The sequence below is a fragment of the Narcine bancroftii genome, chromosome 6 (genome assembly GCF_036971445.1).
Source record: "Narcine bancroftii isolate sNarBan1 chromosome 6, sNarBan1.hap1, whole genome shotgun sequence".
Classification (NCBI taxonomy): domain Eukaryota; kingdom Metazoa; phylum Chordata; class Chondrichthyes; order Torpediniformes; family Narcinidae; genus Narcine; species Narcine bancroftii.
The window spans coordinates 149994276-150021647 of NC_091474.1; the positions used below are offsets into that span (position 1 = coordinate 149994276).

A 27372-nucleotide genomic window follows, 5' to 3' on the forward strand; every position below is an offset into this window, starting at 1 on the left:
ACATTGAGTAAATTCCAAAATTCTGAATATATCTGACATTTTATCATTTCATACCTCCCTGCTGGATCTATTATTTCCTCTTCTATTTTGATTGGTACATTTTTATTGATTAATATAGCTACTCCTCTGGCTTTTGAATTATATGATACTGCTGTTACATGCCCTATCCAATCTCTCTTTAATTTTTTGTGTTCCATTTCAGTTAGATGTGTTTCTTGCACGAATGCTATATCAATTTTTTCTTTCTTCAGTAAATTTAACAGTTTCTTCCTTTTGATTTGGTTATTTCCATTCCTTCCTGTAATTCTGGCATTCCTAGGACCCTGGGGATCCATTCTTTTATAAATTCTTTCATATTTTTGCCTTGTTCATCTTCCTTAAGGCCCACTATCTTTATATTGTTTCTCCTATTATAGTTTTCCATTATATCTATCTTCTGAGCTAACAGCTCCTGTGTCTCTTTAACTTTTTTAACAGATTCTTCCAATTTCTTTTTTAAGTCATCTACCTCCATTTCTATGGCTGTTTCTCATTCTTCCACCTTGTCTACTCTTTTTCCTATTTCTGTCATGACCATCTCTAATCTATTCACTTTTTCTTCTGTACCTTTTATTCTTCTTTTTATTTCACTGAATTCTTGTGTCAGCCATTCTTTTAACGTTTCCATATATTCATTAAATTTTTTTTTATCCATGTACTGTCCCTTCCCTTCATCTTCCATTTCTCTGTGTAGAGTTTGATGTTCTCCCTCCTCTTCTTCTGAGTCCATTCCAGGATCTGTGTCCTTTACCTCGGTCTCTTCTGATTTTCTTGTTGGGTTGTTTATTTTATTTTGTTGGGTATTTTTGTTTTTATTATTTTTATTAAAGGTGTCTTGGTGTTGGTCATCTTCCTCTGGGTTGGTCATCTGTTGTTTCTCTGATTTTCTTTTTTTATTCTCTTCCTTTTTGTTCCCATTATTTTCTATGTTTTCCTGTTGGGAGTCTTGCTGTCATGTTATTCTTGTCTGTTTAAGCAGTGGAGATTTACTCCTCAGCTGGTCCCCCCTCCCGTCGGTGCTGTTTTTGTCTTGTGCATTGCCTCGCGCATGCGCGGTTGCGCACTTTTGTTTGGCTCCGTGAGCCATCTTTGTAGTCCTGTATTTGGGGTTTCCACTGGCCAAAGGGAATGGGCTTCTCTCTCCACGGCGGGCCTCCTCGTACAGGTAAGGCCTTCACCTTTTTCTTCCGACGTCTTTCCTTCTTCTTTTGTTCCCCTTGTTTTTGGTTTTTCTTTCTTTGCTGCCATTTTCTTCACACTTTTATTTTTAATTTGTTATGGTTTCTGTGTTTGTGGCTTTGCTTTTTCTTTACATTTTTTAAAAACTTTTCTGGAGAGGGCTGGTATTTTCTTACCGGTCACTACTCCATCACGTGACTTCCTCCACAACCTCAACAAACTGTTGATAAATTTGTCAAACATTATTTCTTTTCTATAAAACTATGTTGACTTTGGGGTTGATCACAACTTTTGAGAACTATTCCTACAAAATAAATGCATTTTTCTTCTCCTCTCTGGAACCTTGGATTCTGCTTGGATAATTTTTCAGGGAGACACTACACAAATTTCTGGATTTAATCAATCATCATGAATGTCGGCCCGATTGTGTGTTTTACGAATAAATTGGATGGGTACGTGGATACGAGAGGACCGAAGGGTTATGGTATGGGAGCTAGAGATGATGGTTGGTACAGGCTAGAGGGGCTTAATGGTCTGTTTTCTGTGCTGTAGCATTCTATGGTTCTCTAGTTACACCAACAGCCCAAATAAGAGTGGTGAATTGCATACACGGGCATAATATGCATGCAAAGATATTATTTTGACCATAAAGCACAACAACAGTTGCTGAAAGAGCAATAAGGCACCAAATCATTTAGTGGCTTTCTTCATTTTTAATGCAGTGAAACACCTCAAAAACAAGGAAGGCAATCAGATGAAGAAAAATACTGAACTCAGAATTGTTATCAGGAAAAGAAGCGTACTGACTATAAATAATTACAGATTCATGACAAATACTGAAAGTAAATTAATTTAATGATCTTTTATTTTAAGCACAAAAAGCAATGATTAAAGATTCTGGCCTGAAGGTGCAAGGATAATTACATATTATGGAAGAAAAAGATTGTGCAATTGCTTGAAGACAAGATTCGCTTTACCTGGTTGCTGGCCTTCAGGGAGTGTATAAAGCTGTGGTTGAGTGTTTCTAGATGAGCCAATGACTGTTGTAAATGAGTCAAAGCCTCTTCATTGTTGCCTTGGGAATTAAATGCAGGTGAGATGCTGCCTTCCAAAGCCTTTTTCTTCTGTTTCTCACTGATCTGTTTGATAGCTTTCATTGCTCTTTTAGTAATCTCCAACCTAGCTTCAACATTCAGCTAAAAAAAAATCAGAAAGACATAATTAAAGGTGAATTGACCAGCAAAACGGAGCATGATGAGAACTCTTCCATATTTAATAGAATTGTTTATTGCCATGTGAAATAAGCTGCTGTGAAAACTTTTATTTTGAGTGGTATCTGGACAAGTCAACCAATACTTTTTCTAGCAAGTAGTTAAAACCACCTGAAGAAACACACAAAGATCAGCGTGTACAGAGCTGTTGTCATACCAACGCTCCTGTTTGGCTCCGAATCATGGGTCCTCTACCGGCATCACCTACGGCTCCTAGAACGCTTCCATCAGCGCTGTCTCCGCTCCATCCTCAACATTCATTGGAATGACTTCATCACCAACATCGAAGTACTCGAGCTGGCAGAGTCCGCAAGCATCGAATCCATGCTGCTGAAGACCCAACTGCGCTGGGTGGGTCACGTCTCCAGAATAGAGGACCATCGCCTTCCCAAGATCGTGTTCTATGGTGAGCTCTCCACTGGCCACTAAGACAGAGGTGCACCAAAGAAGAGGTACAAGGACTGCTTAAAGAAATCTCTTGGTGCCTGCTACATTGACCACCGCCAGTGTTTGGTTCGGTGCGGACTAGAAGGGCCTAATGGCCTGTTTCCGTGCTGTAATTGTTATGTTATGTTATGTTATATATATCGCGTCCAACCGTGCATCTTGGCACCTCACAGTTCGGCGGGCAGCAACCTCCTTTGAAGAAGACCGCAGAGCCCACCTCACTGACAAAAGACAACGGAGGAAAAACCCAACACCCAACCCACCAATTTTCCCTTGCAACCGCTGCAACTGTGCCTGCCTGTCCCGCATTGGACTTGTCAGTCACCAACGAGCCTGCAGCAGACGTGGACATACCCCTCCATAAATCTTCGTCCGCGAAGCCAAGCCAAAGAAAAGAAGAAAGTTAAAAATAAAACAGAAGTGGAGACCCTAGTGTTGCAACAACAAAGTTCAGTACGAGGGCAACATTATTTTATGAATAGAAGATCCATTTAATAGTCTGGTATCAGCAAGGAATAAATTGTCGTTGAATCTACTCGTACATCTTCAAACTGATAGGAGAGGGAGAAGACTGAATCACTGGAGTGGGAGATGGAGAAGTGCGTATGACTGGGGTGGGATAGAGCTTTTAATATGTTGGCTGCTTGTCTGAGGTAGCGAGAAGTATTGATGGGCAGGGTTGTTTGTGTGATAAAAACATCCACGTTAAAAATGCTGACAACACAGTGATTCATGCAAATTTTCTTTCTCGGTGTCCAGAAAAGGTACGCATTGATCAGGTCACAACTACAAAATATTATTGTGTTAAAGATTGTGCCAAATCTATTTTGGGGTTTCTCTCCATATGCAGATTTCACAATAAAAACATGGAGAATAATATTAAATTGGAAATGTTTCTAATTCATTCAATGCTTTGGCATATTTCCAGAACTCAACATGTAATTTTAGTTTGTTTGGAATTAATTTAATGTTAAACCCACATTCAGTAATAACATTATTAGAGATACATCTCTAATCTGTCACATATTATAATTTTATTAAATAGAACAGAATATTTACAAATATTTCAAAAATAGAAGGCCAATTTTGTGTTTTATTGTGAACTGTGATCGGAATCTAACATGAATAAGTTAAAACATGCTTTCAATGATGTGCTGTTATGTACAAAATTCAGATGGACAAAGAACAAAACACAAGACTAAGTCAGTTCTCTTGCTATGCCCATCCAACACTGAAACTAATTCATATACATATACAATTAGAACTCAGTGCGAACCACTCACAGGAAAAGATGCCTGCACATGTGGGATAAGATGCTGCACCCCCACGATTTAATGGCATCATCAATTACCTGCAAGCTTTTGTTTGGAACAAGATTGTTGCTGGCCATCTTATCACACTTTTACTAAAAATAAAAATAAAATTTCCTTTTGTGACCTCGTCCAGCAAAATAAGGAAGAGGAGAGAAACTAAATAAGCTTTTTTTCTTGGAGAAACCAGGAAAGACCACACCCCAAGAATCCAAGGTTAGAGGGGGAAAAAAATTAAGAGAGATCTGAGGGGTACCTTTACCAGCAGAGTGGTAGAGGCAGCTATATTGGTAACATCTAAAAGACACTTAGATGGGGATGTGGATAGGAAATATTTGGAAGGATATGGGTCCTTCTTAGGAAAATGGGACCAGCTTGGGCTAGAGGGCCTCTTTCTATGTTGTAGAACTATAATCTATTAGAACAGGTATACATGAAGCGAGGAATCCAAAGCAAGTGAGTTTTGAGATTTGACAAGTTGAACTTCTACCATTTGTTTATGTTTGGACTGGTCTACCTGATGGACAAAGTTATTATTACCCCCAACTTGCTTGTCTCTGGATAATTCCATGTTTGAACAGCAAATATATGCCATATATTACACGTGACAGCGCACAGTTGCATATGCTTTTTACTGAAGAAAGGAGCAAGTCATCTTCTCTTCAAATGCAAAACAACAAACTTCCCCAGATTAGACGCTACTTGAATATTCAGGATGTGAAAAACTGCATCCATGTGTAATTTGGACTTCAGATAAACCCAGAGCTCTTCATAAACTGTAAAGTATATTAACTTGGATTGTATGTGTGAGTGACCAACCACAAAATAATCTTAATGGCAATGCTATCCATTCAGGAAGTTGCATCATTTTAATTCTGTGGATATCCATCGAGTCTGCCGTATTGGCGACAAACATTAATCTCTCCTTTTCTAGTTCATTGCATTCACATAGTTAAATTAATTACAGCTACAGCCACCAGGAATTTCAATGGAAGACATCAAAACATCCTGAAGATAAGATCCAGTTGCTCAGAAGTGCAATATTTTGCATAACTTCATGCTTTAATGTTATATTATGCATTTTCCAAAGCAACCAAGGAGTAAGACAAGACCAGTTGTTTGCAGTCACTTAGTTACATCATGACTGATCCAATCTTGACCTCCAAACCACTTTCCTATCTCTCCCCATTCTCTTTGAGCTTCTTAGAAGTCAGGTGTTATCAGTTGAGAGAGAGTTGAAGGTTTGGAGCGAGCACTCTATCAAAATTGGAAAAATGAGAAGACAAGTGCTCATCATAAAACCAATATTGACTAAGCTTCATCATCTTTTACTTTCAATCCACTCTTTTTTTTTTTTACATAACCTGCAAAGCTCTTTATCTTGCTTCATATTATTTGTGAGTTTACACTCGTAGTCTATCTTCTTTTTTTTTTAATCCTTTGCTGGTTATCCTCTGTTGGCTTCTAAAATCTTCCAAATCCTCTGACCTACTGGTAATCTTTGTAAATTTGAATTCTTCCCTTGTGAATTTGATACCATTCTTCATTCACTTTCCCATGAGGAAGAGCTGCTCCATGCTGTACTCACTATTACATGGTTCCTTTTAACCCAGAAGTTCACGAGGGCCCCATTGAAAAGGTTCAGGAAACTGGCAGACTGGCAGGAATGATATTGGGCAAGTAGCTTTGCACTACAAGTGTGAAAATCTTACTTGCTTTTCCACTCCATTACTATTCAGTTAACACCATATTGTGGGATCATCAGAGACAAGAAAATTCTCTTAAGTACTTGAGCTGCTAGAGGATGTCAGAGTCTCCACATTGCAGAATAAGGGGCTCAACATTTGACAGCCTTTCCATTATCTGCAAAGTGCACACAAAATTGTGAGAGTTAGCTACAGCTGTACAGACTGAATAATCTATTGGCAACTCAAGTATAGCTTCCACCTCATTGAGCAACACATTTCAGGGCCATCCCAATATCAATTCTTAATATACTGCTTTTCCAAAATTGATGCCATGCCTGGATTGCGTGTAATTTTTCAACCTGATGTCAACAACATGTCAGCTACTTGTCAATCACAAGGAGAAATCTAGACCTGCAGCACCTAGAATGACAAAGGCAAATGATGATTGGGCATCATAAATCATGCAAGGTAGACTCCAAACCACACATCTTCCTCACTGTATATTTGCCCCTCCATTCATGTGTGCTTACTTTTTTATTGGTTCAATTTCTTAAAGGCAATGTCAGAATTCTCCTCATGCAAACTTTATAATTATTCAGGTTGATAACAACTCACCAGACTCAAGTGACTGGATGGTAACATGGAGAGGAGAGGACTGGAGGGGTATGGACTGGGTGCTGGTCAGTGGGACTAGGAGGGTGGGGATTTGTTATGGCATAGACTAGAAGGGCCGAACTGGCCTGTTCTGTGCTGTAAGTGGTTATATGGTTATAAGAGATAAGCAAATATTGACCTCCCTGTGACACACACACATCAATTAATAAAGAGAAAGACATATCATCAGGCCGATAAAATTTGTATTCTATCATTCCTCTGTAAGTTGTCTGAATATGTCCGCACAAATCATGGTAGGCAAAATCAAGCAAATTAGCAGACCAAACATTTTTATTTCAATATGCATTTAATCCAGGCCAAATCCTCATGTATCCCCATGCTGTCTTTAAGACTAGTCTGCTATTTCTAAGCTTCCCTTGGTGAATGGTTGTTTGCTTGGAGTTATGGAGGATTTTGATTGCTGTTATAGCCAACCAAATGCCATGCTTCAGATCTGATAATCTCACCACAAGGAAATGCATCTGTGCTGGCTGGCTGACAGGCAACTGTGAGGACACTGCTGGAGTGCTTGAATTACAAATCTTGACATCTGTGAGATGACAGCTGTTTATATTGTACAGAGCTACCAGCCTCCTCCCAGGAAAGAGCCTGGGGCAGCCAAGCAATCTGCTACAGAACAAAATGCTAGAGGACATGATGTGTCATGAGCAGAATCTAGTGCCATGATGGCAGCATTTGAACTTGAATGGCAGCACAGTGAACTTGCACAGAAGTCAACTTTGCTCAATCTCTTCAACACTGAAGGATCACTCACATGGTCAGCCAAAGTCAATCTGTGCTCAAGAGAGAGAGCCCCTGCTACTCCCCTGTGGTTGGCACTGTCTAATCTCCTGAAGGTCAAAGAGTCAAGGTGGCAGGAACATTCACAGCACCCTCATGTCAATCCAAAGCCACAAAGATAGCAATCTGAGCTTGGATCCCAGATATCAGAATTTTCACTGCATCACACACAACTCGAGTGTTTCTGCCTTTGCTGCATTGGAATTGTGACTTCTGCCACTCTGCTCTACAGCTGGGTTGGCAAATGTTGATCTTGAGCTAGTCACCACTTTCACATGGGAAAGAATAGGCTCCAAGCTCCACAAGGAGCTAGATTTCCACATCTCACCAGATCCTTTGTGCAGGCTTTCCATCTGAATGTGAGTTATCTTTTGAATATTGCCTCCTTATAGACATCCACCAAATTTTTCTAACAAATTTGGCATATGCCATTATCTTCCGTGACATCTTTGTGGAGCTGCATCAGGGATTCAGGTGAACCAAAGGATGATCACAGTTAATCAGATTTATGCGGGGGGTGGGGGGGGGGGAGAACATGACCAAAGGGTGATGGCCAAATGGTAGTTGATTTCACTCAGCATCTCCTTGTATTGTTATTGGTCAAATTTCCACCTTTTATTGTGTTTTGGTGTAAGCAGACATATGGAGATAGATGAAAATATTCTTTGACTGACCTGAGTGATTAATTTAATAACTGCTTTGAAATTCTAACATGCACAAACTGCTTATTGGACCTCCCCTTTCATGGGTCAGTGGCCAGAGGCCTATTTTGTCTCTGTTGTCCTGAATCATGGGAGAACAAGGCAAATAATCAGCACTAGTTTTGTTGTGTTGGAGATCTGACCCATGGTTGGGGGGGGGAGGTCAGGGAGGGGGGGTGGAAGAGAGCAGAGATTGGCACAGCTTCTCTGGAGAGGAAAATAAAATAATGAAATAAAATATCAAGGCTAATGATCAGCCTTTTTGGAAGGTGGCAGGTTTTGGAGGCTGTGAGGAAAGAGGGAAAAATGAAAATCAAACTGATGATTGGGACCAGAGTTTAACCTGTTTGGATGGAAGAACAAGATATCTGGAACAAGAATCTTCAATAAAGGTTTATATCTTGTACTCACTGAACTTTTTTTGCTCATATGCAACATTAAGTACATTCTTCACACCAATTTCAGAAATGATAAACTTCTATAATATTTCAACAATCAGTACAAGGTGGAATCAACAACCTTAGAACACTGCAGCACAGTATAGGCCTTTTGGCCCACGATGTTGAGCCGACCTATATAAACCATCCCTTCTTCATAACCCTCTAATTTTTTTCATCCATGTGCTTGCTTAAGTGTCTTTTAAATGACCCCATTGTTCTGGCCTCCACCACCACCCATGGCAAGGCAATCCACAATTCTGTATTTAAAAAAAATAGCCCCGATGTCTCCCCTAAACTTTTGTCCCTTCACTTTCTACAGATGTCCTCTGGTGCATGCTACTCCTATTCTTTACCTATGCCTCTCATAATTTTCTATAAGTTACCTCTCATCCTTCTTTATTCCAAAGAGAAAAGCCCTACCTCTGTGAACATATTTTCTAATCCAGGCAACACCCTGGTAAATCTCGTCTGCACCCTCTCCATCACCTTCAAATCCTTCCTGTAATGAGGTAACTAGAACTGAACACAATATTTTCATCAGGGAGTTATAGGGTTGCAACATGATATCTTGAACTCAATCCCACCTCCCCCCTCCCCAAGTAATGAAGCTCAGCAACCCAGAGGCCTTCTTAACTATCCTATCAACCTTGTGAGATGTATGGATTTGGACCCCAAGGTCCTTCTTTTCATCCACACTGTCCACAATGTCCTTTGCTACTCTGAGCAAAGAAAACCTGACAGAAAAGGATTTAAGTTGTTTGCAATAATTACTCTGCTCCTGCTCTTATTAATCCTACTCATAAGCAAGAAATTTCACAAGAACTTCAGTTTACTAATTTTATTTTTAACTTGAGGGATGTTGGATAAATTTTGAAATTTCAGAGAATATCTGCACAAACTAGTTAATGAAAATCAATAAAACATAATGACTGGAAAATTAAATAAAAAGCAGAAAAATCTGGAAAAAGCTCAATTGGTTAAACAGCATCTGTGAAAAGAGAAATTATCAACTTTTCAGGCCTGAACTTAAACAAGTCATTCCAAGTGGAGAGAAGGTATGGGAAGGCAATGGGAGGAGCAAAAAGGAGCAGCTGTTCAGTTGCCGATAAAATCAGATTAAGTTTATCTGTGTAATGTGGGGAAAACATTGTGAAGACTCTAGAATTTTGTGTCCTAGCGGGACATGCCCAGCTGGTGTACAAGGTATGTGAGGTGCTGAAGCAAACATTGAGATGTTCAATGTGGTGCAAAAAGTAACATGTTAAAATATTTCTGTTTAAAATCTCTGGATCAAAAAACACCTAATTTTATATGCAAGGAGTCCAATCGCCGCCAAATAATTCTTTCAGGATTGCATGATTTTTAAAAGAACTTTCAAAATATTTGATATTTCAACTATTACTTTATGCCCTCAAGTATTTGCTCACCATAAAATTCATAAGTAGTTAAAAACAATTTTCTCCAAACATCAGACAAAGGAATTGTGCTAAATAAAGGCAGGGTAATGGATATTGTAGCTATGTTCAAGAAAGATGATAGGAATTACTGGACTTCATATGGTGGCAGGTTAATAGAAAGATTAAATAAAATGGCAACATAATAACATAGCAGTTTTTGGTAAAACATGATTTGGATTGTTCTAACATTGTGCATAGTTGAGAACAGATCATTCTGTAGAAAACCAAATAAATTATAATCTTAGCTCCAAATAAATTTTGCTCCCTTCCCCTAATCCACCCCACCCTCCCCCCTCCAAAAAAAAACAAATTTCTTGTACCTTGTTCAGAGCATTGGCAGAAAAGGTGATGTCATCTACAAATCCAATAATATCTGTCAGGGAAAGCCTGTCAAAATATTTTGCACATGTATCATATGCAGTTAGCCATTCAGTTTCTGTCTGTGGCGGTGTTTTAATAAGATGAACATCTCCAAGCCAAAATAGTTTATGAAGCCATGTAGCATAGATGAGGTTTGGAGAAAGCATTGTGCCACCTTTCCCAGGAATTTTGGATGCTAGTTTGGAAACCGACAAGACATTGTGGCTCGTAAGAACTGGTTCTAATGATTCCATAGGATCAATGTTTCCCTCTGTCAACTTCTTATATTTAAGGTCTAATAAAAAAACACAGAAAACAAAGTCAATGAACAAAAATAAAACTAGAATCATATCACTTGAACTTATCAACAAAAATAAGCCATATTCAAAATAATAAGATATAAACAGCACATATTTCAACATCTCCATTTGGACAATCTTCAGCTTCCTTTATTGCAGCACTGGACCCCTGAGTTCAATCTTTCTTGATGATTAAATCTGTTCAAATTGATATTCTATAACTGCTCCTTCCACCTTTCTCGTGGTTATTTGTCTCATAATGTGAAATTAAACTTGAATTACATAATCTGTAGTACTCCATTAAGTTTGATCAGAAGGTATACACAAGCTTATTTTTTCCTGTAACATTGTTTGTTTTGAGTGGCCTTAATCTTCTTTGAGATTCCTTTTTACTCGACTGTTTATAAGGTCTTCTTGCTCCTTGTTCATTTTTTCCTTCAATATGAAGTATTGCACCTCACTCTCACCAATAGTAAACATTTTAGATGTCTTTTCTAGCATTTTGGCAATAATGACCCTTAGTGAGATGAACACTGTTCAATTTGACACGATGCACAAGTTTGAAAATCCTATTTCCAATTTTGAAGTCCCAGCACCAATCCCTGAGGGATACAATTCCTTGTATTTATTTCAACTGGAGAGCAAAATGTTGGTGTGTTAATGATTGAGGTGTGTTAATGAAGAGGTTGGATAATGTGGTGAGTATATTGGTCATTTAATTTCTAAAGGTATATTGTGATAAACTGAATGGGATCTACACATTTGGCAGAGTTTATTAAAACTGGAAATCTCTGGCTAAGAACTGGTTACTCAAAAATCCTAGATGTTTATTCTCTGCATTTACAATGCATTTTTGGCTTGGAGTTCACATAGAACCAAAGAATACTACAGTACTGAAGTAGGTCCTTCAGTCCTTCTAGTCTGTACCAAACTATTAGTCTGCCTGCTGCCAGAATATATCCCTCCATACCCCTCTCATCCATGCATCTGTCCAAATTCTTCTCGAAAGTCAAAATTGAGCCTGCATTTACCAATTCAGCTTGAAGCACATTCCCACCACTCTCTCTCCCTAATGATCCTTTTAAACTTTCCCTCTTTCACTCTTAACCTATATCCTCTTACCTTTTATTTCTCCTCATCTCAGTAGCAAAAAAAATCATAATTTTGTACACTCTATCAAATCTCCTCTCATTCTTCTAAGCTCCAGAGAAAGTCCTAATCTGTTCAACTTTTCCCTGTAACTCAGTTCTTCAAGTCCCTGCAACATCCTTGCAAATCTTATACTTGACAATTCACCCCAAATCAGTCATTGCTGATTTATCAACATTATTATTCCTGTTTAAGCGGTAACAATATGAAAATCATCTTCAATGGAGGAAATTGTCATCACTTTTAATGGAAATGCAGTTATGATAATAAACTTCCATTTTTAAACAAAACTTTAACCTAAAATTTCAGGAAAGTATGGAATCACATATTCAGCAGTACATCATTTACCCAATAATTTTCACTTTCTTTTGCTCCAGTTAAAGGTTCTAATGACATAGATCCATCATTACAATGGTTCAAGTTACCAGGAATATGCAAGATTTCCATGCATCAATGAGACATGTGTTAAATTATTTTTTAAATTTCAACGTACAGCACATTTAATAGGCTCTCCTGGACCCGTGGCCTCCTAAATACTCCAATTAACCTACAACCCCAGTATGCTTTGAAGGGATAGGAGGGGACTTCCCTACAAGCAACCAATGGAGTAGTAGCTAACTGCAGTTGCTCATAATGTCTTAATTACCTTCTACTTTCCACATCGTTATTTTGAAAGATTTTTTTTCTTCAGACATATTTCTGCTCATGATTGTCATAGTTTAACGATGACTTCAACAAGAAGTGCTAAAACTGTGAAGAGAGAAATCCTTTGCTTGTGGATTCAATGACCACTTTGATGGAATACATTAAGGAATTGAAGAATGATGTTAAAGATATCAAAACCACTGTTAATCAAACAGGTATAAAATTGGACGAAATTTGCAAGGTAATTGAAAACCATTAAGAATGGTTTATATCTCTTGAATGGACTGTGGAATGTTCAGAATCTCATCTAGATGATAGACAAATAACTAAAATTCGATTAAACAAATCAAATGACTACCTACTAAAAGAGGTGGCTGATGTAGAAGCAAGAAGCAGGTAAAATAATTTGAGAATTCTTGGTCTGAAAGAGGGAATCTGGCCAACTTATTAAATTTTTTGCAGAATTACTTCAGAAAGTGTTTGCTATCGACTTTGTCGGAACTGGACAGAGCTCATAGACGACTTGCTGCTAAACCTGCCACTGGGGATAAACCTCGTTTGGGAATTCTCCATTTACATTATTTCCAAGTAAAAGATATACTAATACGTGAATCTTGCTAAAGAGGAATGTAAATATATCGTCAACAAAAAATCAGAATTGTTGAAGATTATCCCATGGAGGTGATGAAAGAACGTGCCAAATATAAAGAAGTTATGTCTAGGCTGTAAAAGGGAGACTACAAACTCTCCCTTCATTTCCCAGCATGTCTTCGGATCACACTCCCGAACAATTCGAAACATTGGCTGTGTTCACCATCGGATGCTCGGAAATATCTCTACGAACTTCCCTCTACTTCTGTGAATCAGTAATGATTTCTTTGTTTTGAACTCACAAGATGTATGAAACTCAGATTGTTTCGGGTTATTGTGCCTTATACTTAGCTGTATGAGTAATAAGGATGTCCCAGTTTTTATTTTATATATTGCTTTTTTAAAAATATTTTGTATCTCTCTTAAAATTAAGGTTTGACATTATTGAGTTTTATCTCTTATTATTTAGAACTTTGACTTGCTCTTCTAGAATATTTTAAGATATTTTAAATTTAATTGACCTGTCACATTAAGGCTGTATATACAGTTCAGCTAGCAATTATTTGTTCAGCTTTCTAAATCCGGTCTTGCTTTTTAGACATTAGTTATAACAAGATCAGTTTAGTGGAAGATTTAATGAAGTTTACATTTAAATAAGGAGCATTGCAGACAGTGCCGGATTCGAACCAATATGGCTGGTGCTGTAATAGCATTGCACGAACTGCTTCACTAACCGTGCAGCCCTTATTTTATTTAACATAATTATTTTCAGACAATTGTATTTTATTAAATAACAACTATTATCATATGATGACTGACATTAGTTTCAAATTATTATTAGTGTTATATATCCCATGTTTTCATTATGTTGTTAGTTTTAATCTGTTGAAAATACAAAATCGAAAGGCAAATTATTCTAAAGTGTAGTTCATAATTTCTTAGGCTAACATTAAGGGGTTGGAATGCCGAGGAAGGGCATAAGGGAAGAGGTAGAAAATGGTAGGAAAAACTGAGAAAAAAATTTAAAATGTGGGGTAACACATTGCAGAAATAAAATTGGGTAAACTTATTTTGTCATGTGCTCATGAAATGTGTGTTAGAAAGTTCATTCATTTTCTACTTTGTTACAACATGCTGAATAGGAAATAGAGATAACACAAGGCATGTAATTTAAGATTATTTACATTAACTTTTTTGGTACAACTCATGTTCTAATAATCTGCTCTATTCTTTGTGTCTGTTTTAATAATTTAAATTTTGAAAGAAACAAAGACATTGCCTCAATATTCACATCACTTATTGAATGTTACCTACAAGATCAAGCTTGATTGGCTTATCAAAACCCTTGGTTACACGATACAAATAAATAAAAAAGCCTTTGAAGAGCCAAGTACTCCTACCTGGAGCAATGACCTTGAATTTTTTCAGCAACTTTATATGAGTGTCCAGTTTGATGGATTGTTTCACAAATTCTGCACAGCCACAACTTTCCAGTAGAGTGAAATAATAAAGCAATCGCATGTGGTCCATACCAGCAACCCCTGGGTAAACATATTTTGTCATGTGCTCATGAAATGCTTCTGGGTTAGTCTTCAGTACATCAAAAAGGTTAAGAGCCTGGACTCTACTTTCAATTTCTGCAGTTGAAAGCCTGAAATTAAAAAAAAGGGGCTTCAGTAATTAAATTGAAAAAGTAAAAAGGGTGGAGACATTAGTGAGTGTCCCACCATTAACCAAGCTTAAAAAAACTATGCCACAGGTACAGCTTAGCAAGTTCCATGCCGACCTCAACTTCTAATCACATTTTATAGGTTATCATTTTAAGTGCTGCACTGCAATGGAAATTATAGTTAATTCCTCATATTTTGTTTGACCATCTGCTGTATACAGCATGTGATGCAGTGGCTGAGCTGTAATTCAACTCCATGGGATAAACCACTTATTCAATAAGAACAGTTAAATCTACCATATTGAAGTCGATGTAATTTACTGGAAAATAACTATTTCAAGTCACTCAGCGTTATCTCCTTTTCTGGACATAATACTCATTCCATTCAACTCAATTACTCTTTGGGTAAAACCATCACAATGCAAGACTCAACCATAAAGATAAGGAGTTTTATTCCCTTGTCTAAGCAGAGTTGGCTGTTGTCAGGCAAACAGTAAGATGTTATAATTCTCTACGGCTTCAACAAGAAAAAAAACCCAAAACAGTCAATTCTTGCTCCTTCAAGCTCAACAGCAACTCCGACAAGAAAATGTTACAAATGGACACTTTTAGGAATTCTCTTCTGGGAAGTGAAGGTTGCAGCCTTTTTGCTCCCTTGAGCCTTATTTGTTATCCTGCCAGACTGATGATTTTGAAGGTTAAGTCTTCTGCTGTCCGAAAGAACAGTATGTTTGTCAGTAAACACTTTTAGCCTTTACTGGAGCTTCTGAACCTTTGTAGCACAGACTCCCATGACAGTAAAGAAAAAAGCCAAGCAAAAGACCTATTTAAAAAAAAAAGAAAAATAAGGCACAATAACAGACCCATTCAGCCCACAAGCCTGTGCTGCTCAAATGAACCCAATTCACCTACCATTCCCAGTATGTTTTGAAATGTGGGAGGAAACTGGAGCCCGCAGGGAAAAACCTCGCAGACACAGGAAGAATGTACAAACTCCTCACAAATAGCATGGGATTTGAACCCCAGTCCAAATTGCTGGCGCTGTAACAGCATTGTGCTCCACTAACAGTGCCACCCCTATACAAGACTCTTGGAGAAGAAGGTACAAATTTATCAGATCCTCACAAAGCAGAATATGATCTTGGATCTTGGAATGAGGATCGTCATAATGTTTTATTATTTGTAGTACAAGTGGTGACCATTTAGCTCATTGTGCTTAGACCATGAAAATAAATGTCAGTTTCACCCAATTTTCCATTCATCAAGCAAAGGATTTCAACAGTAATTTTCCATCCTTTTGTACAAAATTTTCACAAGTACAGAATACCTTGAGGAATATTTAAGAAACCTCAACAATTCATCCTTAATTTACTCAGAAGAACACGTTGTTTGACATTGTGTACCAAACATTTTGCAACTGATTTGGTGTTACAAGATCAAAAAATTGAAGATTCCTCAATTGTTCACTAAATTTGAAAGTGATTTATGGCTGATCATGAGTATATTCTGCCCAGGTCTCACCATGAATGTGAAAACAGGATTAATTTTGCACAAATTATGACCATGCAATCATCGACTAGCTATATCCTGTGTGACAGACACAAAGTTTACATTAGAAAGAATTAAAAATATCCCCAAAAAATAAACCAAGGCACATCAAAACAAATTATTCCACAGTGCAAACAATGTAAAAACATTTGATTATGATAAATGTCATTTCATTGTAAAGATTCATTTGTACAGACAGAAATTAAATACTTCTTGCCCAAAGCATCGACGACACAGAAAATAAAAATGCACTTGCTACAGTGAAGCCCCGATTTTACACATCCTGACTTAACATGAATTTGGATATAATACAATGAGTTATTGGATCTTTTTTTGGCTCTTTCCAGAACTGAGTTAATTTTGTTTTCTTTTTTTTTAAAGAGCAAAATGGAACAAACTGCTAGCAAAGATGGCGTAATGTGGTTGTTTGGTGTAAACACAAGTTAAAAATGCTCATCTATGGCAAATCCCGCTCACCCAGCTGTTTACACCATGACAATATGAAGTCAGTATGAAAACAAGAAACTCAGATTTTTCCGTCACAGCTTACTAGATTGGCAGATGGTGGACGAGCAGGACAGTTGCCAAACAAAAGAAATGGTTTGGGTTCTAGCTTTGGCTTACGCAAATGAGTGCAGACGAATACACGCACAGCAGCAAAGCTTAGATGACAAGTGTCATCTTTGAGGATTAGTTTCACAAAACATTTGTCCCTGCTCTCCGTGTTCATTTGTGTAAGCAAAAGCTAGAACTCAAAGTATTTCTTTTGGTTGACAACCGTCCAGCTCATCCACTGACTGCTAATCTAGTAAGCTGTGATGGAAAGATCAGAGTTTCTTATCTTCCCAAGTACACTGAATCCAAGTTCCATAAAAATCCTCCAACTCAGAAGCATTCTAGATTTTGCTCGTAGCCAGCATCATGCGACATTCAAGCAAGGAACACTCGATCACCTTTTTAAACGGTAAATAATGATTGCTAATATTCTTCAATGTTTTATTTGTTATTCTGTTTATTAAAAAGCTTTACTAAAAATTGATTTGTGTTTTAATTTCTACTGTAACAACAATGATTTATTCTCAGAATTCTTCAATTCATAGAGAATTTACTTGCCAGAATGGAAACTTGCAAAACACGAGTCAAATAGGGGTGTTTTAGGATGTTAGGTGAACATTGGGTCAGTTTGAACACTGATTTTTCTTAAACCCCGATTTAGCATGATCCTGCTTTTTTTTTCACGGTAATATTTTCCGGACCATTACGATTGTGTTATAAAGGGGCTACACTATCTGGAATTGATGAGCAAAATGAGAAAACATAACTCTGCATCACAGCAATAGAGAAATACCACTCAACATCATCTGTTTGCTTCACAAATGAAGATAAACCTTGCTTCTGCTTTTGATGTCAGGTATTTGTTGAATTTGGCAAGCCCATATATAACCATATAACAATTACAGAATGGAAACAGGCCATCACAGCTCTTCCTGTTCATGCCCAAACACTTATACTCTCCTAGTCCCACTGAATCGCATTCTTCCCATAACCCTCCATACCTTTTACATCCATATACCTGTCCAAATGTTTCTCAAAAGATAATATTTTACCTTTCTCCACCACCTCCACCAGTTGCCCATTCCACACAGACACCACTCTCTGAGTAAAGAAGCCTCCCCTTGTGTTGCACCTAAACTTTACCCCCCCTACTCTCAGCTCAAAAAATTAATTAGATTCAAAACAAACTTAAATCATACCAAGAATGTCATTCAAGGAAATTCCTTTTTCCCTCCACCTTCAATGACCTTACTGAAGATCATTGCTTACCACTTTCCATCATCCTCTGTTGCTTTAATCAAGTAGCCTTGATTCAGATGTGTAAAATTATGGTGAAAATCAATATGATACTTAGTTTATTAATTGAGGACCACATCTGAATTTTGACTTGATCTTGACCTGGGAATAAGCTTAGAAACAGGAACCCTTTCAGTTTACTGCCAATGAACATCACATTTAATGCGACTCTGGTTGAAACTTTCTAATTCACGAGCTCAACAACCAGTATTTTCTTCTTGACGATGTGGCTTAAAGTCTTTTTTTCCCAATTATTATATTTCTTCCCCCCAAAGAGCAGCAATGTACATCTGTAAACATAATTTTCTCACAGGTGTAACTCCAAATAATTTTTCAAATCAATTCTAATTTCTCTCCTTTGATAATATCCATATTCAATGGAAAATTGCTTCAAATGGACAGATTGTCATTGGAATCCTGATCTGTAATACAAATTTGTCTCTCCTGTGCGTGTGTTTTTTTGGCACTGCAATTCTGGATGTTTAGATGTGCAGCCAAAGCATTTGAGCAGCAAATGCACAAGGGCTGGGTCAACACAAAAGACTAATAACAAAAACAAGTTGTTTAACATCCCCACACTAATAGAAAATTAATAATGGAAAATAACTATATCATAAATTTGCCTGGGTTGTATGGGGAATATCCTCCTTTATTGTCAGGAAATAAAAAAAGAACATGTAACATTACATGAAATTGCCATTTGTCTACTGTAAGGCAATGAGTATCCATGGATTCATCTCCAGTGGTTCCACAGCCTCTACAGTCACACAGACCCCAATTCGATCCATTGGCAACCTCACCTCCAGATTCAAACCTCTGAAACAATCAGGAAGCCTTCAGAGCCCTCCTTGCTCTCACCACCCTCTCAAAACTCAGCTCCAATACAGAATTATTACAAGCCAGTCACTAGCAGCCTGCAGTCTGTATGGGTCAGTGAGCCTCTCATTGGTCTGCTGCTGTGGCCACTGTTCTTTATGATCGTATCCTCTGCTTTTAGTTCTAAATAGAGGGGTGTTCTACCCATTTCTAGTGCCCTGCACCAATCTGCTGCTCCCCCAGAGTCTGCAACCCCTCGTGGCCATCTTGGGCACAGACCCATGGTTGTAAAATTTTAGTTTAAAAATATCACTGGCTTTTCTAATTGGCTGTCTTATGCTTGTACGGAACTGTCCAGTCAACTGTCATCAGCTCTGCTCAGGCTTTGAAAACCCTGTTAAAGGAGCCGACGGTAGTTTTTATTTAAAATCCAGTGACCCTGAGGTCTGTGCCTCTGATCGTCACCAGCCACAAAGGGTTAGAGACTCCAGGGAAGTGGAGGACTGGCACAGGGAACCAGAAAACAGGGAGATTAGCCTCCATCTGAGAAGGAGAAGCAGAGGAGATGACCCATGGGATAGTGACCTTGACAGCAGACCAGTGAGGGAGCTCTGCAGCTGAAAGACCCACTCAGCGGTGGGCTGCTGGAGACTCGAGGTAAGGAGCCAATGGAGGCTATGGGCTGCTGGAGACTGTTGTTGGGGGACTCGTACTGGGCTGTGGACTGGCTCTAAACTGGCTGAAGAGGTACCAGGTATCGGAACCTGGATGCAAGGGGTGCTGGGGCACTAAAGGCTTCCTGATCTTGTTGGAGTCTCTGATCTGGAGCTCAGGTTGCTAATGGTTTGGACTGGACTCTGTGTGGCTGCAGACGCCGCAGGAGCATTGGAGGCAAGTCAACAGACACTTTTGTTCTCTTTTGCTTCTCTTTCTCTGACTGTAAGAGACGCTTCAGGCAATTTCTGCCGATGCAAGGCAAAAGCAATTTTGCCCAATATGATTATTTTGTTATGTGAAAATAAATTGAATTTTGAATACATTGAGAGCAACTTTTGTATTTCCACATATGCACGTGAGTGCAGAAGTCAACTACTCTTTGTGAGATGGATGGCTTCACTCTAGCACCGAACTACTCACCAAGTTCAGCGTGATACATGGGAGATAGAAGAGGTGTAAAAGAGTTGGAAAAAATACCCTCGGATTTCACATTAAGAATCCAGTGCTAACTGAAAAGCTTTTTTTTCCCCCAAACTAAATTGATGGGAATGGTTTCCGGATCATTCAGTTAGGTATTAATATAAAAGGCCTCACATGTGGATCCTTATTGTAAATATATGTTTTTTACTCCTTCAAAAAACATTTATAATTGCTTCATTTTGGTAAGAAAAATCAGAATAGGACATATGTGGTAAATGGGAGAGCATTGAGGAATACAGAAGAGCAGAAAGATTTAGGAGTAACGGTACATCGTTCCCTGAAGGTAGAAACTCACGTGAATAGGGTGGTGAAGAAGGCTTTTAGTATGCTGGCCTTTATCAATCATTGCATGGAATATAGGAGTTGGGAGGTGATGTTGAGATTGTATAAGACGTTGGTGCGGCCTAATTTGGAGTTCTGTGTGCAGTTCTGGTCGCCTAATTATAGGAAGGATATAAACAGAGTGGAGAGAGTGCAGAGAAGGTTTACCAGAATGTTGCCTGGGTTTAAGCATCTGGAGTATGGGGAGAGATTGGACAGATTGGGTCTTTATTCTTTGGAGAAGGTTGAGAGGGGATTTGATAGAAGTATTTAAGATTATGAAAGGGATAGACAGAATGGATGTGGATAGACTATTTCCGTTAAGAGGAGGAAAGTTTAAAACAAGAGGACATGAGTTAAGAATTAAGGGGCAGAGGTTTAGAGGTAACATGAGGGGGAACTTCTTTACTCAGAGAGTGGTAGCTGTGTGGAATGATCTTCCGGGAGAAATAGTGGCGGCGGAGTCAATTGTATTATTTAAGAAAAGGTTGGACAGGTATATGGATGAGAAGAAGATGAAGGGTTATGGGCATTGTGCAGGCAGGTGGGACTAGAAAGGGGTGTTTGGTTCGGTGCGGACTAGAAGGGCCTAATGGCCTGTTTCCGTGCTGTAATTGTTATGTTATGTTATGTTAAAATGATGAAAATAAAAAGTCAGACAGCATCTGTGGAAACGAGAGTTCAGTAAACAGAATTAATATTACTTGTCAAAAATTCTTTTTCAGAACCTGCTGAATTTTCAAGCACTTTGTTTTTAAATGTCGTATTTCCATATTTGTATTTTAATTTAAAATTTCAAGTGGATTGCCAATTTAGATTGAAGTGTTTGAAAGTATTAAAAGTGTTTAAAGATGCTGAAAATTAACAAAATGGTTTAGTTCTTTCCCCCCACAGGTTTTTGTAGAATGTTCAAGTTCTTAATTTATATATCTTGAGAGGTTTAAAAATATCTGACTATTTATGAATTTAACATGAATCTTAGTTTGATATTTAAGGTACTTGAATCAGTACCAAGTACAATGGCATGACTCAGCCTGTTATCTATGTTTTTCTTTCTGTGGGTAGGCTTTGTTTAATTCCCTGAGTTGATGCCACAATATTGCAGAAGGACCTTACATTTGCAAATTACCTTGCCACAAAGACATTCCTCAATACTTCTGGAAGATCTCAACTGGGGAGTTTGGAATGAAGTTGTAAAAGTCTAAATTTACTTTGGAATCAGCAGTGAACTCTAAGCATTTGCTGTGATTGCAAAATCCCAGCCACTCAATTTTTGGAAATGAAATCATCTCTTCTTCACAGCAAATGAACATACATTGAGAATTATGCAAAATATGCAGAATAAATAAGATAGTCGCTTAAGTTTTTAAAAAAAAAATAGCTACTTACCCGCTATCAGTGAAGAGGAATTCCAAATGTGTCATGTAAAGTTCCCAGAGTGGGATGCTGTAACGTTGAACCAATGATAGGGAGATCTTGTACACATTTTCTTCCAAGGTTCTATAAAAAGGAAGTATAGAAAGATCAGTTTGACAAAATCAGTTTGTCCATAAATCCATGCAATTAATCAATTTAAACAAAACAAAACTTAACATTAAAATTTTATGAAGCTAATAGTTAAAGAATATCTGAAAATTAGTGTTTAACTGAGTGGCATCAATTCATGTCTTGTCAGGAACTGTGAAAGGTTAATCAAAATTAAATTTCTGCAGATACTGTATTTTCTCAGCTACGGGTCTTGTTTTTTTTTACAGTTTGCAAAACATACAAAAAGTCTCAAAACACTTTACAGACAATGAAGTTTTGCTGATGTGCAGTCACAAATTTAAGGTAGCCTATTTGTGCATAGGAAGGTCCAGCAAACAGTAATGCAATGGAGATCAGATAATTTGTTTTGATAATATCACAAAGGACTGAATATTGATCTTGATCTTGAATATAATTTTCCTCTTGTTTTATAGAGCAATGAATTAGTTAATGTCCACCTGAGATGGAGAACAAGGGCTTTGGGTGAATGCTTTGTCTAAAACAGTGATTTTCAAACTCTTTTTATTCCCCTACACACATACCATATTAAGTAATTCCTATGCCAGTGGTGCTCAGTGATTACTTAAAGGGGAGGCTCTAATAGCTCAGGATTAGAGCACTGGTTTTAGATCCTCGCTGGGGCCTCATTTTTGTGAGGGGCGCTTGACAAAGTGGTAACTCTCTGTCTTCCTTAGGGTAGACAAAGTTAAAGAATTTAATGCATGTTATATTCTAAATGATGTATTAGGTGACAATAATGGAACCTTTAATTTTATGTGAGTGAAAAGAAAAATCTGAAAACCAGTTTTAATCGTACCTAATATGCACAGTTTCATAACTCCAAAGGAAATGGAACAATGACAATTTTTCTCAAGTAAAATATTTCAGTAACAATTGGGTCTAAAGCAGTGGTTCTCAACCTTCCCTTCCCACCCACATACCACTTAAAGTAATCCTTTCCTAATCACAGAGCACCCTTAGTTTCATATCCGAACATTGTCACATTCATTTCTATTTACACCATTACTACCAGTGTGCCACTACTGTGGCCTTTGTTGTTTGAGGGGCTTCCTCCTAGTCTCAGCCCCTCAAGGCGTGATAACGGAAGGACTCTAGACAATGGTTCTTCCCCACAGCGACCTTGCATTAGTTGCGCCAAGTCTCAGTGTATTGCTCAGCACATACTCCTGCAGCCTGGAATGTGCCAGACAGCAGCATTCCTGCATCAACATCTCTGTGTGCTCAAAGACCAACATATTTCAGGCAGACAAAAATGTGTCTTCCACCAAATTGATGATCATCTAGTAGTTCTGCATGTCTGACTGTGTGTGTCCCAAGGAACTACAGTAAATCAGAGAGTTCTCTGTAATGCTGGGGATGAACTTTGATAAGGACCCTCGTATCCTTCTAGTTCAAGTTTATTTATTATCCCATTGCACAAGTACAACCCAACGAAACAGCTTTCTCCATCCCAGTGCAACATGTTGTCAACATACTTAAAGACATAATACACATACAGAAAAAGGATACATCTGCCTATTAGGTATTTACAAATTATTAAAATATTATTGTTAAATAAACAGTTGAGTCACAGAGGGTTTATATGAGCAGTTTATCACGCACACTTATCAAGTCTGTATGGTGCAAAGAGGTAGGTCACTGGCTCCACTCCACCAGTCACCTTGAGGACATGAATTGTGGGTAATGTTACAGTTGTAAGGAAGAATCTGACCGGAATGTCTCCTCTCACCACCAGCCAGGGCAAGTCCTGCTGCATATTAGTGAGCATGGGCAATGAGGCATTTCACCAGATAACTTGTATGGTCTGCTCCAGGAACCACCCCACCGTGTTCTTGTCTCTCAGTGTCAGCAGAAGGTTCTGTGCTGACCAATGCCTGATGGTCAAAGGTGTTTGTCCGAAAAAACTTTTTTCACAAAGGATAGGTAGTGTGGCAAAATCCAGCTGACTGGGACATTGCAGCAACAGAGCCAGGACCATCCTTCAGAATACCTGTGACTGGTAGAACTTCAGCACACAGCAGCACTTGGTCCCTGTGTGTGGAAGGTGGTCACCAGAATGAGGGCTATGTTGGGTACATCTTTGCTCCTGCTGTATGGCGACTTGTATGTACGATCTTTCGGATCCTTTCCTTCTTGGAATTTCCTAACCAGAACCATGTAGTTGGATCACCTTCCCCATGGCAGACTTGACTTGATTGGTGAAGGCTTTGGACAGGATTTTGTAGTTAATAGAAACATAGAAAACCCACAGAACAATACAGACCCTTCGGCCTACAAAGTTGTGCCGAACACGTCCCTACCTTAGATATTACTAGGCTTATCCATAGCCCTCTATAGGTACAAGCACCATGTACCTATCCAAAAGTCTCTTAAAAAGGCCCTATGCGTAGAAAACTTACCCCTGACATCTCCTCTGTATCTACTCCCCAGCACCTTAAACCTGTGTCCTCTTGTAGCAACCATTTCAGCCCTGGGAAAAATCCTCTGACTCTACACCTCGATCAGGTCACCTCTAATTCTCTGTTGTTCCAAGGAGAAAAGGCCGAGTTCACTCAACCTTTTTCAAATGGCGTGCTCCCCAATCCAGGGACATCCTTGTAAATCTTCACTGCACCCTTTCTATGGGTTCTGCATCCTTCTGATAGTAAGGTGACCAGAACTAAGCACAGTATTCCAAGTGGGGTCTGACCAGGGTCCTATATAACTGCAACATTACCTCTCGGCGGTTCCTAAATTAAATTCCACAATTAATGAAGGTGTCAACCTGCACAGCTACTTTGAGCATCCATTGGGCTCAGACCCCAGGATTCCTCTGATCCTCCACACTGCCAAGAGTCTTACCATTAAAACCATATTCTGCCATCATATATGGCCTATCAAAATGAACTACTTCACACTTACCTGGGTTGAACTCCATCTGCAACTTCTCAGCCCAGTTTTGCATCCAATCACTGTCCAGCTATAACCTCTGAGAGCCATCCACAACACTCCCAACCTTTGTGTCATCAGCAAACTTACTAACCCATCCCTCAACTTCCTCATTCAGGTCATTTATAAAAAATCACAAAGAGTAAGGGTCCCAGAACAGATCCCTGAGGCATACCACTGGTCTCAGATCTCCCTGAAGAATATGACCCATCTACAACCAGTTTTTATTTTCTATAGGCAACCCAGCTCTGGATCCACAAAGCAATGGCCCCTTGGATCGCCTGCCTCCTTACTTTCTCAAAAAGCCTTGCATGGGGTACCTTTTCAAATGCCTTGCTGAAATCCATGTACACTACATCTACTGCTCTTCCTTAAAAAGTTCAATCAAGCTCGTAAGGCACGACCTGAACTTGACAAAGCCATGCTGACTATTCCTGATCATGTTAATCCTCTCCAAATGTTCATAAATCCTGCCTCTCAGGATCTTCTCCATCTTACTCCACTCAAGTCTCACTGGTCTATAATTTCCTGGGTTAGCTCTACACCCTTTCTTGAATAAAGGATCAACAATCTTCTAATCCTCCAAAACCGCTTCTGTTGATAATTCAAAGTTCATGGCCAGAGGCTCAGTAATCTCCTCCCTCAGCTCCCAAGTAGCCTGGGGTACATCTCATCTAGGGGGTATTGCTGGATACTGTAAACCCCATCCCACAGATGGGCTTACTTATAACCCTTTATTTCCCCTCCATCTTGGCACCTCCTCTGCCTTCATCTGGCGCTCTTGCTGGATTCATCCTTGGCCGATGAGAAGTTGCTGGTTTCTGTTTGCACCTTGACCCTTTTCTTCTCACGGCTTGCATTGACGGTTGTAAATTTCTTCCATGGGACTTTTTGGGATTTCTATATTTTCTTCACCATCTGTCATTTTCCCCCTGCAGCTCACTTATCCATCTACTCTGCCTCCTCAGAAGAGGTTTTCAGCCTTATAGCTGAATATGAAGGTTGGAGGTGTTTAGGTCCCCTCACTACCTTTGGTCTCAGTCTCTACCAGGGTCTCTGCTGCGGTTGAGGTTGAAGGGGTGTTAACCTTTCTGGGGTTGGTGATGTTCGCCATTTCCTCTCATATTAACTGTGAGTAGGTGTCTACCCATTTTTGGCATGCTTTGTAGAGGTGGCCTGCTTCCCCACACAAGTTACAGCACTGTCGGTCTAGTGGCCTTCATTCTTGCAGATGATGTGCTGCATTAGGCTTCCACGCGCCTCGTTAATTGCATTGGTTGCCGTTTCTGCAAGGGTTCCTAGGGTATCTAGGCTGTCCAGCATAGACCCAAGTACCCACAGTTCCCTCCAATGGCAAAGGAGGGTTGATGATGGCTCCTTCTTAGCTTCACCTTCATTTGGCTGGTCCAGATTCCAAATGTACCTTTGAAGTCCATGCAGGTCCCTGTCCCTTTGACATAATGACCCAAAAAGGTGAGAACATCCATGACTGGCACTTGTGGGTTGAACTGTTATCATTCCTTCCTTCTGAGTTGGAAGGGTAATGAGTAGCTGTACCTTGAATAAATGAGAGTGGACCCAAACTCCCCTTCTCCTCAAAGACCTCGAGCATATTCTGCCATCCTGCTAGGGTGTTGAATGTCACATCGAAGTGACAGTTATCTGCATGTTCTGGAGGCAGTAGATGTCCTTTGCCTCAAGACCTTCCTGGCGATGAAGTCCTGGGAAAACAGGGAACCTTTGCACATGTCCCTGAGTCACTCTGTTAGTGAATCGGGGTTTGCCTCTGCGGTCATCCATTTGAAACCTGCACTTCAAGCCCGAGTCCTTCATTGAGGTAAAGACATATCACCTGAACTCACAAACTGAATAGATTGATGGAAACTTTACAAGGAAAGCCGCTTCTCAAGAGAGGGCCTTGTACACTCCTGTAATGGTGAAGGCAAGGCTGGCAGAATTATGAGATATTGGGGCTCTGGTCAGGAAAAAGCTGTGATTAAGTGAATCCCTTAAGAGAGAAATCAGGAGACCAAAAAGACATAGATAGGTTTGGCAGATAAGGCAAAGAAGAATCTTGGGTCTTTATTAAAGTATTGAAAGTAGCAGTATTACTACAAAGAGGGTACTGGTGATTGGCTGTGTGTGGAGCTCTGGGAAATGGATGAAGTCTCAAAAAAACATTTTTTTGTCTATTTATGACGAAAGTCATGGAAGTTAGGAAATTCAGATTAGTGTGATATCTTAAAATGACAAAAGGCATGTTGCTGATTACCTCAAAGTGCATTAAAGTGGATAAATCCACAAAAATGGGCCAAATGTTTTCTTCGGCATTGTGGGAAGCTTAGTAAGAAATTGCTGGGGCCCTGCTAAGATATTTGCTTCATTGTTAGCAATGGATGAACTACCAGAAGATGGGACAGTGGGTCTTGTTATTTCTTTGTTTCAGAAGGGCTGCAAAAGGCA

At 39.0% G+C, this 27372-nt stretch overlaps 1 protein-coding gene across 3 annotated transcripts in view; it reads right to left on the minus strand.

The window, feature by feature from the left end:
- Positions 1-27372, minus strand: part of nbas (NBAS subunit of NRZ tethering complex) — a 292652-nt gene that overhangs the window by 94816 nt on the left and 170464 nt on the right. For all 3 annotated transcript variants that reach the window (XR_011340415.1, XM_069886343.1, XM_069886344.1), the window contains exons 42-45: positions 21823-21933; positions 14432-14682; positions 10308-10642; positions 2196-2414 (exon numbers count right to left, since the gene is read on the minus strand). Coding sequence is in view for 2 of the 3 variants with exons in the window: in XM_069886343.1 (XP_069742444.1) it covers positions 2196-2414; positions 10308-10642; positions 14432-14682; positions 21823-21933 (916 nt within the window). In the remaining variant the exon portion in view is untranslated. The remainder of the gene's footprint in view (positions 1-2195; positions 2415-10307; positions 10643-14431; positions 14683-21822; positions 21934-27372) is intronic.